Source organism: Rattus norvegicus, chromosome 10 (genome assembly GCF_021556685.1).
Source record: "Rattus norvegicus strain SHRSP/BbbUtx chromosome 10, alternate assembly SHRSP_T2T, whole genome shotgun sequence".
Lineage (NCBI taxonomy): Eukaryota > Metazoa > Chordata > Mammalia > Rodentia > Muridae > Rattus > Rattus norvegicus.
The window spans coordinates 93,229,610-93,241,125 of record NC_141543.1 but is presented as its reverse complement, the minus strand read 5'-3'; the positions used below and the strand labels follow the sequence as shown (position 1 = coordinate 93,241,125).

The window sequence follows — 11,516 nt, the reverse complement described above, 5'->3', positions numbered from 1 at the left end:
TTGGGTACCAGTGACCTTTTTTTAAAAAATGCACGTCACACTAGTCATTTTCTGCTTACTCCATATTTTTAGCCAATTACCAGATGAGGGGGTAACTGGGTGTGGATTATAGGTATTGAAGTACCTTCCCTCCTCCTAGGACAAGGTAAGTTCACAGCTGTTAGGAGATCTGTGGGAGTAGAGAGGATGGGGCTCCCCGGGGCAGGTGTCATCTGGACAGCGAGGTTTTGCTGTTTATACAAAACAGAGAATATTGTTACACAATGTATCTGTTTGTAAATATATATTGGTGGAGTGCGTGTGAATGCATATATAAGTCTAACAGGCAGGGACTGGAGAGATGGCTCAGTGGTTAAGAGCACTGACTGCTCTTCCAGAAGTCCTGAGTTCAATTCCCAGCAACCACATGGTGGCTCACAACCATCTGTAATGGGATCTGATGCCCTCTTCTGGGGTGTCTGAAGATAGCGACAGTGTACTTATATATAATAAATACATCTTAAAAAAAAAGAAGTCTAACAGGCATTGTGTGTTCCGAGCCCCCAGCAAAGAGCTCGTCAAAGGTTCATTAGGCTGGACCTGCACACGCGTATACATGGCTGCTGCCCATCCTGTTCCTGTGCACTCACAGTTACAGAACTCTTCTGCCTCTGCCTCTTTCAAAATACTTCTCAGTATGGGTGTATGCTGTCCTTGATCCAGTGATTAGTAACTTTCCCTACTCTCCAGCCCTCTCCTTGCTGATCCGAGGTTATAACCACTTGCCCATCAGAGCTCAGATGGGTTCGATCTCAGCCTACAGTGCTTCTGCTATTAAATGTATATCCCCAATGCTTTACAACATGTGTGCAGCTAAACCATGCATGTAATCAAATATTGCACCGGCTCTCTGTGCCACCAGCCACAGAATCCGGCATCCCAGCAATGATGGACTTTTTAGTTTACTTTTTTAAAAAATGGGATTATTTTTTTACAATGTGTAGCTTAGTCTTCTTGTGGGATTCCTAACAGAGGGAACAGAGGCTGTCTCTGACTCTTTTGCAGGCTTTTGGGACCATATTCCTTATATCGAGTTACCCCGTCAACCTTAATATGAAGGGAGGTGCCTAGTCTTACCGAAACTTGATAGACCATAATTTGGTTGATACCTATAGGAGGCTTACTCTTTTCTGAGTAGAAATGGACGAGGAGTGGATGGGGGTGGACAGAGGGGAGGAGGGAGGCAGGGGAAACTGCAGTCGGGTTGTAAAACAACAACAATAACAACAATAGATTGTTTTTATTGTGTATGGGTGCTTTGCTTGCACACACATCTCAGCGCCTTGTGGTTGCTGGGGGTTGAATCTGAGTCTCTGGAAGAACAGTCTGGGCTCTTAACTACAGAGCTATTCCCTCCAGCTCCTGCTTTTCTGTTTTGAGACAGAACTCACCCAAACTGGCCTTGAACTCATGATCCTCTGGCCTCTGCTTCCCAAATACTGGGATCACAGTCACCACAGTGATAGCTCTCGACATAGTTAATAGTTACAAACTCCAGCATACATGTATAGTCCATTTTGGCATCAAACAGTTAAAAGCCAATCAGCTGCATCTGTTTGGTAGACTAATCCACTTCTTACTCCATTTCCCTGTCCTTTGAATATAGTCTCTAACCATTGCTGCCTTCAGGAGGCCAGTGGTTCTAGAACAAGGCGGTAGTAGTCATTTTCAGTTTTTCTTCCTCCTCTAAAAACAATTAAACACCTTGCATAAAAGGAGTCTAAGAGCTGCAGTAGGTAACTAGGAACAGGCCAGGGTCTCCAGCAATATGGTGGGGGTCCCCTGCATTTCCCTGTCTCCCACAGGCTCCCTTAGAGCCTGGGTTTAGGAGAGGCCTCACACTGAACCAACCTCAGGCCAAGACAGTAAACAAACAAGAGCAAGAAAGTGCTTGTTTCCTCAGGTAAAGAACCCTATTAGAGTTTCTGAGTTCACTTCACACAGGAACAAGTTAGTTGTTCCAGTTCATTGGCAGCAGTGACAACAGTCCTGTTCCCCGCTGCCTTCCACCCAGTGACTCAGAGACACAAGCCAAGCAGTGTCTACTTGCTCCTCAGCAGAAGGTGGCCTAATCCCACTAAGGCAGTCCATAGAAGCCCTTCCCGACCCATCAGAAGACATCTTTGGGATCTGAGTAAGAGCCCCAGAGAAGGAAACAAAATGAACAGCATTGCAAAACTGTTGCCTTGGAATGTAAAGCAGCAAGAGAAAACAAGACCCTGGGCACTGTGCCTCAGCAGGACTATTACCAAGACAGAAGGTTGGTGTTGGATCCTGAATTATTCAGCACAACAGTCCAGATGTTCAAAATGCAGTCCTATCAGCCACTCATACCCCAAACCAGGAAAACCACATCCTAAACGAGGAAAAACAGTCAACTTGCAGTTATGCCAACACAACACATACGTGGACATCAAAAGTTAGTCCTCCCCAAACAAAAGAAAAAAATGGAAAATCTGAGCAGTGACATAGACCTAAAAGAGATCCAATTGGAAGTTATGGAAGCAGGGAAGTGAGATGGCTCAGTGGGTAAAGACACTTGGCTCTGGACGGAGCCCGGTACCCTCAGTATGATCCTTGGAACCCAGGTAAACTTGTTAGGAGAGGAACTCACTCCACAAAGATGTTCTCTGACCTTCACACTCTTGCCATAGTACATGCCCCAAACTGTCCACAGACATACAGATACACAGATGAGCACACACTAAGTGTAATTTTCCTTTAAATTATGGAAGTGAAAAAAAATACCAAGCAAAATTTAAAACTTGGATGAGCTCAAAAGTATCACGGAGAGGATTAAAGGTCATATCAGGGCCGGGGGTGGAGCTCAGTTGGTAGGGTGTTTCCCAGCATGCATGAGGTCTGAGTTTGACCTGCATCATCACATGAACTGGGCATGGAGACTCAACCTGTAATCTCAGAACTTGTACGGTGGAAACAGGACGATAAGGAAATCAACTCTATATAGAACGCAAGGTCAGCCTACAGAGGGAGAAGAGTGCTAATATGTATAGTATATTTATAGTCCTGGCAGGAGAGGACAAAGGTCACGGTAATATTGAGAGAATGCCCCTCCCCCCAACCCTGCTGCTGCCCCAGTCGGGAGAAAGACAGCCTGTGGTTCAAGAAATGGATCAAATTTCAAATATAATAGGAGATCCTTACACACATCCTTTTTATTCTCTTAGAAACTTGAGAATAAGGGGGGAAAGTACCAACCTTAAAAACAGCAAAAAATAACCAGGAAGGAAAGTAACTCAAATTCTATTTTTGCCTTGGGAGGAGGTGGCAAGCACGTCAAACACCGAGGACAAAGGACTATTAATGCTGAAGCCTGCGTTCTGTAAGACTATCTTAGGAGTGAGGGGGATGGACGGTGTTCTCAGAGGAGGGAAATAGAATCGTGGAGACCTGCCCCAAAGGCAGCTCTAAACAAGGAAAAGAACAGGAGTGGGACTTCTTGGAGAGATGCGCCAGCAAACAGAACTGACTCTCACCTCTTCGGCTCCTTTGACTGCACCGGAGGGGCAAAACAAAGATGACCCCCATCCTATGCCCTGCTTGATATTTGCGGAGGAGCCACTTCTGTTTTTGAAAAGGAGGGAGGAGGAGCTAAGAAGATGGCCTGGTGGCTAATGCACATGCCATGCAAACTTGGAGTCCTGAGTTCGAATCCCCAGAGCCCAAATAAAGTTGGCACATAACTTGTGTCTGTACTTCCTGCCTGCTGGTGAGCAGAGACAGAAAACTCCCCAGACTCTGGAGGGTGGGTAATCTGGTGTACACAAGAGCTAACAACATAGAGACCACGTCTCAAACAAGGCAGAAAGTACAAATGACACCTGGGGTTGTTCTCTGGCCCCCACGCACGTGATTCAAAGAGTAGAGAGAATGAAAGACATCTGTAGAACATGGATTTTTAAACAGTAGTGGCTATGATAACATCAAATAAGGCAGACTTCAGAGCAAGGCAATTACTAGAGACAAATAGGGGACATTGTAATAGAGGATAAATCAAAATACCAAGAAGATACGGTGAGCTTAAAGGAGTATGCACCCAAGGACGGAGCTTCAATATCTGAGACAATGAGGCAAAACATTTTTTTTAAAAGATTTATTATATTTAACTGTAGCTGTCTTCAGATACACCAGAAGAGGGCATCGGATCCCATTACAAATGGTTGTGAGCCACCGTGTGGTTGCTGGGAATCGAACTCAGGACCTCTGGAAGAGCAGTTAGCGCGCTTAACCACTGAGCTATCTCTCCAGCCTGAAGCAAAACTTAAATAGAGCTACAGGCAGTTGAGAGTTCATTTTCCAGCACTCACCCAGGGTGGCTCACAACTTATAAATCCAGATCTGGGAGATCTGACACTCTTCTGGTCTCTGTGGGCACCTGCACATGCATGCACACACAGAGACACAGACAGAGACAGACAGACAGACAGACAGACACACACACACAACACACACACGCATATGAATAAACCTTTACATTGACACCCCACTTCAAGTGACTGATAGCACAAAATTCAATGTTCTTGCCTTGATAACCATACCCTGGATCATAAGGCAACCTTAAGAAGCTTAAGAGAATTAAAGTCGTAGGATATGTTCTCTGGGTTTAGTGCAATCGAACTAACGATCAGTTAACATCAAAACCAAAGGAAAACTTCCAAACGTTTGAAACTGTGCCTTACAACTCAGATAGGCCACAGAAGTCTGTGTGTGTGTGTGTGTGTGTGTGTGTGTGTGTGTGTGTGTGTGTGTGTGTGTGTGTGTGTGTAGGGGGGAATGGGCTCTCTTAAGTGTTGGAAAATAATAGGCACTCAAGGGAAGAGAAAGAATCATGGATTTTTCTAGCCAGAGGGCATAAGCATGAGAGCTAATGGGAGAGGGGCCTGTGAATAGTGAAGTTGGTAGAACGCTTGCCTAGCAGGCATGAAGCCCTGGGTTGATACCCAGAACAGTATAAATCCAGCATGGCGGCTCATACCTACAGCTCCAGTGCTAGGTGAAGGGAGAGGATCATGAAGGTAAGATTACCCCCAGCTAGTTAGCAAATTCAAGGCCATATGTAGATACAAATTGGGAGCTGCGATGACTCAGTTAAATGCTTACAGCACAAGCTGAGGACCCAAGTTTGGATCGCTGGGTGCCCACATAAAAGCCAGGTGTGGGGGTGGCACTGAGACAGGCAGATCCCAGGAGCTCAATGGCCCAGCAGCCTAGCTCTCAATCAGTGAGCTCTGGGTTCAGTGAGGGGCCCCGTCTCAAGAGCAAGTGTCTGAAGGAGACACTGAGTGTCAAACTGGGCCTCCGCACCCATGTGCACACACACAAGCGAACCCACATACAAGTGCACCCCCATGTGCACATACAAGGGCACATACAAGCACAGACACAAATGCACATGCAAGTGCACACACACACATGTGCACATACACAAATGCATATCCTCTCAGGAATACACAGGTGAATGCACAGAATAAAAATAAAAGGCTTGTCATGTCCTTCCATTTGCCTGCCCTGTTTTTGTGCCAAGCTTTATTGTAACATCCTAAGACAGAGAATGCAGCCATTCCACGGTGTCTTAAGATCCTGAGAGCCAATAAATTTTAGGGTCTTCTCGGTATCTTTTCCACGGTGAGTAACCTTATGTTCAGAGGAACGGAGAAGGAGGGAGGAGGAGGAGGAAGAGGAGGTGAGGGAAGATATAACAGTGGCACTGTTCTTCGGAGAGCCTGGGTATCCACTTTATCCTTCCTTCCTTGAAGGCCTAGCACCACGTTACTAGTCATATCTGATAACGTAAGATGTTCAAATGGCAGTTTTACTAAGAACTTAGCTGTAAAGCTTGGGCTTCTTCTTCCTTTTTTTTTTTAATTTAAAGCACCTTAAAAGCTATTATTACAGGGCGGAGCTCATGTGACACGGCACACACGTGAAGGTCAGAGTGGGTTCTTTCCCCCCCCCCACCTTGACACGGGCTCTGGAGATCAAACTCAGGCCCTTAGGCTCCTGCCTTTACCTGCCGAACCATTGGACCTCCCCTATTAATGTCTTATTGGCAAAGACAATTCCCCTTCGACTCCCACAAGGCCTCAAAGCTGGTGACAAAAGACACGATTTCCAGGAGGGTCAAAGAGCTCTGAGCTCCCTGAACAGATCTTCGTTCCTTCCCCCGTGTGGTCCTTCTTGGCCACAAATGGGATTGTGAGGGCTTTGGTAGTAACTAGAATAGAAATATACCATAAGAAAAAATGACATACCTATTCTTCTTGGAAGAGAAGATATCGTGTTGTGTTTCTGATATATCGCCTTGAATTCTTGAAAGGAAAAAATCAGAAAGGCTTGTCAATGTGACGCGCTGGTCTGAGAGTTGGAATTCTAAACCCCTTAGAAAAGGTAGGGAGAGGAGACCTCTAAAACAGCGCTCATGGCTCCCCGGAACTTTACTGCCTTGCTTCTGGGTTTGAGGCAGGGTCTCAATACTAAGCAGTCCAGGCTGTCCTCCAAGGAGTCATCCTCCTGCCTCAGCCTCTCCACCAACTCTCCCTTTTTCACATTTGAAGAATTGTTCCTAAATGGGGCTGATCAACCAATACAAGGTCACATTGCCCTCCCCCAAATTTGGGGCAGGGTGCTGCCCCATGTTTTTCTGAAACTGAACTCAGTAGCTTTATCACCAAGATGTCTTGGGCCGTTCCACAGTTTGCGTCTGTGAGCTACGCTTGCCATGCGGGCGTCTCTCCGAGTGACTTTGCATTTCACATGACTTGGTTGCTTAAGGGTGAGCCTCTGTGCTGAGCATAGACTAACGTCAGGTACACCTGGGACTTTGACAAGAGTGACCACATGCCTGCCAATCCATCTCTGATGCCCTGCGGTCATAGTGGGGTTTGCGATCACTCAACCTCCTTAGGATGCCCTGGTTTTCCATGGTGATTTTTACTAGTTCCCGATTCCTTGATTCTCTGTTTAAGCTGAAAAACACAAAACCAGGGCAGGGAGAGGCGCATGGTGAAGAAGAATATGTCTCGTAACCACATGGTGGCTCTCATCTGTAATGAGATCGGATGCCTTCTTCTGGTGTGTCTGAAGACAGCTACAGTGTGTGTGTATATGTGTGTATGTGTGTGTGTGTGTGTGTGTGTGTGTGTGTGTGTATTAAATCTTTTAAAAAAAAGAAGAAGATTATGTCTCCTGGATTCCTGGATGGGATAAAAGTTTGGAACCGTGCACTCTGGGAAGCACACGAAGCGGGAACAGGCTTTCATCAGTAGCCTTCAGCCCCACTGCCTGCTACAAGTCTACTTCCTTGGTACGGGATAAAGCTTAGGTGTTAGTGTTGAGCTCAGACTACACTCCAGCTCGAAATGACTCCATATTGCAGAAGACAGCTTTCATCCCGTGCCTTGCCCTGAGAGGCTCCACTCCACAAGCAGCTTTTGACTCTATTTTGAGGATAGAGGATGAGGCTGTACCTGGGTGGATAGATGAACAGCACCATCTGTCCAGTGCCACCCACACGTCACAGACAGCTAATCTATTTATTCTGGGGAGTAAAGAGTCCTATATATTTGTAAGGGTGAATTGGAGTTGTCGGGGCATGGGGACACATTAAAACCATATGAAAGGGCTGGGGAGATGGCTCAGAGGTTAAGAGCACTGGCTGCTCTTCCAGAGGTTCTGAGTTCAAATCCCAGCAACCACATGGTGGCTCACAACCCTCTGTAATGTAATCTGGTGTCCTCTTCTGGCCTGCAGGTGTACATAATTAAATAAGTCTCTTTTTAAAATGGGGAAAAACTAGGCTCAGAAGCTGGGCATTGGCACACACACCTTTGATCCCAGCACTCTGAGGGCAGAGAAAGTCAGGCAAAATCTCTGTGAGTTTGAGGCCTCCTGGTCTACAGAGTGAACTCCTGGGCAACCAGGGCTACACTGTCCTGAAACAAACCAGAATCGAAAGACAAAACACACAAAAGAAATAAACTAAAACGACAACAAATCAGTCGAGGAAAGAGTGGAACTCTCTTGCCTGGACCCCAGAAAGACGTTGACACCTTGTATTGGAAAGCTGATGGTCCCAATTATGTCACCTGACCAGATATCTGAATCAAGGGACAGACTAAGAGAAACTCCTGACTGTCCCAGGGCCATCAGGACACCTCAGTCCCCTCTGTTGATTTTTAAATTGCCATCTGCCTTGTCCTGTTCGCCCTTCCAGACCTGACATCCCTCCAGTCCATCCATGTGTTTATTTAGACCAGGCCTTTGAAAGCTAGACTCAACTGTATAGCTCAGGCTGACCCTGCTACCTGATTCTTCTGTGCACAGCCCCAGCAACCTCTCCAGTAAGACCTTCTTCTGGGTTCCCTTATGAAAACAGAGACTCTGGTCTGTCATCTCCAAGCTTTGTGAGTGACCTTCTTCTTTAAGTTCCTGTAACCATTCTGTAACCTACACAAGCATCAGCACAGAGAGACATATTTCCTGCCTGCTGTGTAAGAGTTAATATAGTAACTACGATAAGAATAAAAGCACCCCTGTTTATCTCAAACAGACAAAAACAAACAAACAACCAGAGTGTAAGTATTTGGCAAATTGTCACCAACAGAAGCTGAGGACTGTGAGTTTAGTGTTTATGCGATTAAGTCCCAACATTGTGGAAAGACACAAACATGTTCATCTATGTTTCCGACACAACACTCATGACTTCAGAGTGTTATAAGCATTCCCTCGAGGATTATAATGTGAACTAGGATTGGAAACTTGGTTTTACAGAAGCAGGGACGGCTCCCAGTCAATAAGGTGCTCCTTCTGCCACGAGGTTCCAGTGGAAAGAGGGCTGTCTCTGCAGAAAGCAAGTACCCCCCCCACACCAAGGCCACCCCTAAATCCACTGGTCTTTCCCTCCGTCGCTGGACTCCCTAGCCCCCAGACTGAGAAACTGCTGCTCACTGCTTTGCACTTGAACCAACAGTACTCGTGGGCATTTGGCCAAAGCATGCAAGCATGTGCTTGGACAAACTCTGAAGGGAGCTGGGGAGTCTCTAAAAGGACAGTGAAGTTGGGGATTTGTGGTTCTTGTTTGGGAAGCTGTCAATCTTCATAGCGTGGTCTCTTGCTTCTCTCCAAAATCACATCCTTTGAGTATTCTTATCTCAATTAAATCCAAAGGGAAGATTGAGGTCTCTGAGAATCAAGTGCAGAAAAGGGGGAGGGAGAGAGGAGGCAAGGGGGAGGGAAGGGAAAGGAAAGGAGAAGGGAGAGGGGAGGGAAGGTGGAGGGGAGGGAGATGGGAGGGGAAGGGGAGGGGAAGAGGGGTGGGGAGAGGGAGAGAGAACACTACCTTCTTGAAAGATACTCATTCCAGCAGTCCACCTTGGCAGGGCCTCGATGGGCGTTCGCAATTTTCTGACATAATTGTTTATTTTCATATTCAATTTTGTCGATTCTCTTTTGTTCACCCTGGCAAGAAACCCCAACGTGGTGACATCACTCCCGTGCTGCCTCCATACAGTAGCACGCAACACCTTCTTCCGGGACTTTGAGGAAAAGGGGGCACATTGAGAGGCCTGGTGGAGTCCAGGTAGAGTTTAAGGAAATGGAGCGACTATGGGGGAGGAATGTTAATGAATCTTTAGGTCAGTGGGTATTCAGAAGGCTCTGGAGAAATGAGTCTCTTAAGGACAAAGATAAAGTCAACAAACCACAGCCATGGGTGGCAAAAATACCTGGAGTTTGCTCAGTTTTAAAATATAATGTGTGTGCGCCATTGGAGGACTGGTATCCACGGCAGGCTTCACTAGAGGACAGAAAACATTGTTACACTGTAGGATCCTAGCACGCTTTAGAAACCCACCAGACCTGACCCCAACCACTGAATATCCTGCTTTTGAGTTTTGACAGAGATCCAGTCTAGCAACTTCAATTAGATGTCATTTTTCCCTCCTGGAACCTCTGGAGAACTCCAACCGGGAAGACAGAGTAGTGAGGGGCTAACGATCTATAATGAAGGGCAGGGAATTTAGTCAATAGTGCCAGCCGAGCACACCAGAGAGCCTGAGTTTGATCCCCAGCCCTGCCTAAAACAAGTGGTGATGTGTAGGCCTGTAATCCACCACCCCAGAGGTGGTAGCCGGAGGACTGGGAATTCAAGGTCGTCCTTGATTCTCAGCCAGCTCCTGCCCTCCTTGGGAGTACATAAGCCCCTCTCTCAAAAATCCATAAGGACAAATTTCCTTTCAAGTCGATGAAATAACATCTCTTCCCACCCCACTTCCTAACATTTCTAGTCTCTATTGGGCACAGAGCTCCCTTTTTTTTTTTTAAACTTTGTCTCTAAAGAGTTTAAAACATTGAATTCTTTCTAGCACACGGATGCTCAGGCAGAAGACTAAAGCTTGCCACTGGCTATGGTGTCCCATATCACCCCAAAGCTAGGGCTAGTGTAGTTTCCTGTCACTGCCCTCTTTGATGGAACCTTTCTAGAATTCCAAACGGTGATGATGGCCGCTTACCTATTTGAACTCTATTTTTGTGCAATATGTAGTGGCCAAAGTCCAGTTTCTTCCTGAAGTTTGTGCTTTGCCTGTGATTAGAGACTATTACGGGATAGGCCAGATAATCCAGGGAATTGTTCATCTTCTAGTCTAACTTCAAAAGTGAGACACCTTGGCTTCTCTGTGAGGCACTTAGCTCTCCCCGTGGTAAGGTGTCATAGTTAGCCAGTTATGACATCAGGGACAAGTCTCAGTGGAGGAAAAGGAGAAGAGCATGCCTGGCTATCTCTGGGCACCTCCTAAAAGTTTTCATTTTAAGTCAAGGTAAAATTTATATATGGCGATGGGGTGTGGAACAACCCAGTGTTTATATGCCCTGTGTTACGATGATCCGATCAAGGTAAGTGGCGCTTCCCTTCTCCCCTGAAGCTTTTACAGTTCTGTGCTAAGGTTTTGGAGCTCTCCACGTGCCTGGAAAGTAGATGTTTTTTCCAAGGCTGGAGGAGAAAGGAAAAGGTATGGTGTGGAAGCCTCTGCTGAGCACAGGCAGAGGCACAAGAAGGGAGGAAATCCAGCCCTCATTCTGCCCTTTGAGCTAGGAGCTAAGAAAGTCACAGTTCCCTGTAAGGTTTCCCTGAAGAGCGGAGACTCAAAAGCTGGGTTACTGTAACCCAGAGAGACGCCACACGCTCGCAATACCAGCACTTGGGAAACAGAAGCAGGAGGATGGAGTTCCAAGTTATCCTTGGTTATAGAGAACATTCAAAGCCAGGTCCAGGAGAGAGACCCGACCTCAAAAGAAAGAAAGTATGAAATAAAACAAATGCACAAAGAAAACAAATCTTAATAGGAGACAGAATGTGGAGTCCTGCTCTTTGGAGACTGTATTTGTCCCTTTGGAGTTAGGGACCGGGCCATTTTCCCTGGCCAGTGGAGAGAGGCTTTAATTGAAGTGAGATACTGTAG

The 11,516-nt window shown here is 46.4% G+C and overlaps 1 protein-coding gene across 4 annotated transcripts; it reads right to left on the bottom strand.

Annotated features, from left to right (window-relative positions):
• Positions 1–54: 54 nt before the first annotated feature.
• Cfap97d1 (CFAP97 domain containing 1) lies at positions 55–10,779 on the bottom strand. 4 transcript variants are annotated; one of them, XM_087573751.1, is made up of 6 exons: positions 10,569–10,768; positions 9,783–9,853; positions 9,398–9,516; positions 6,902–7,025; positions 6,312–6,368; positions 55–230 (listed from the first exon to the last, which is right to left on the bottom strand). In XM_087573751.1, the coding sequence occupies exons 1-5, from the start codon at positions 10,690–10,692 to the stop codon at positions 6,312–6,314; spliced, it is 495 nt and encodes a 164-aa protein (XP_087429877.1). In that variant the 5' UTR covers positions 10,693–10,768; the 3' UTR covers positions 55–230. The 4 variants fall into 4 exon arrangements, with proteins under 4 accessions (XP_087429877.1, XP_087429879.1, XP_087429878.1 ...); XM_087573752.1 differs by lacking the exon at positions 55–230 and adding an exon at positions 4,151–4,263; NM_001134601.2 differs by lacking the exon at positions 55–230 and adding an exon at positions 5,553–5,694 and having other exon boundaries at positions 10,569–10,744.
• Between the last annotated feature and the right edge of the window lie 737 nt (positions 10,780–11,516).

Coding starts and splice junctions, on each gene's coding strand:
- Cfap97d1 (XM_087573751.1), bottom strand. CDS start 10,692: ATGAACAATTCCCTGGATTATCTGGCCTATCCCGTAATAGTCTCTAAT. Junction 9,854..10,568: donor CAAAAATAGAGTTCAAATAG/GTAAGCGGCCAT, acceptor TCTGTCCTCTAG/TGAAGCCTGCCGTGGATACC. Junction 7,026..9,397: donor AATGAGTATCTTTCAAGAAG/GTAGTGTTCTCT, acceptor TGTGTTTTTCAG/CTTAAACAGAGAATCAAGGA.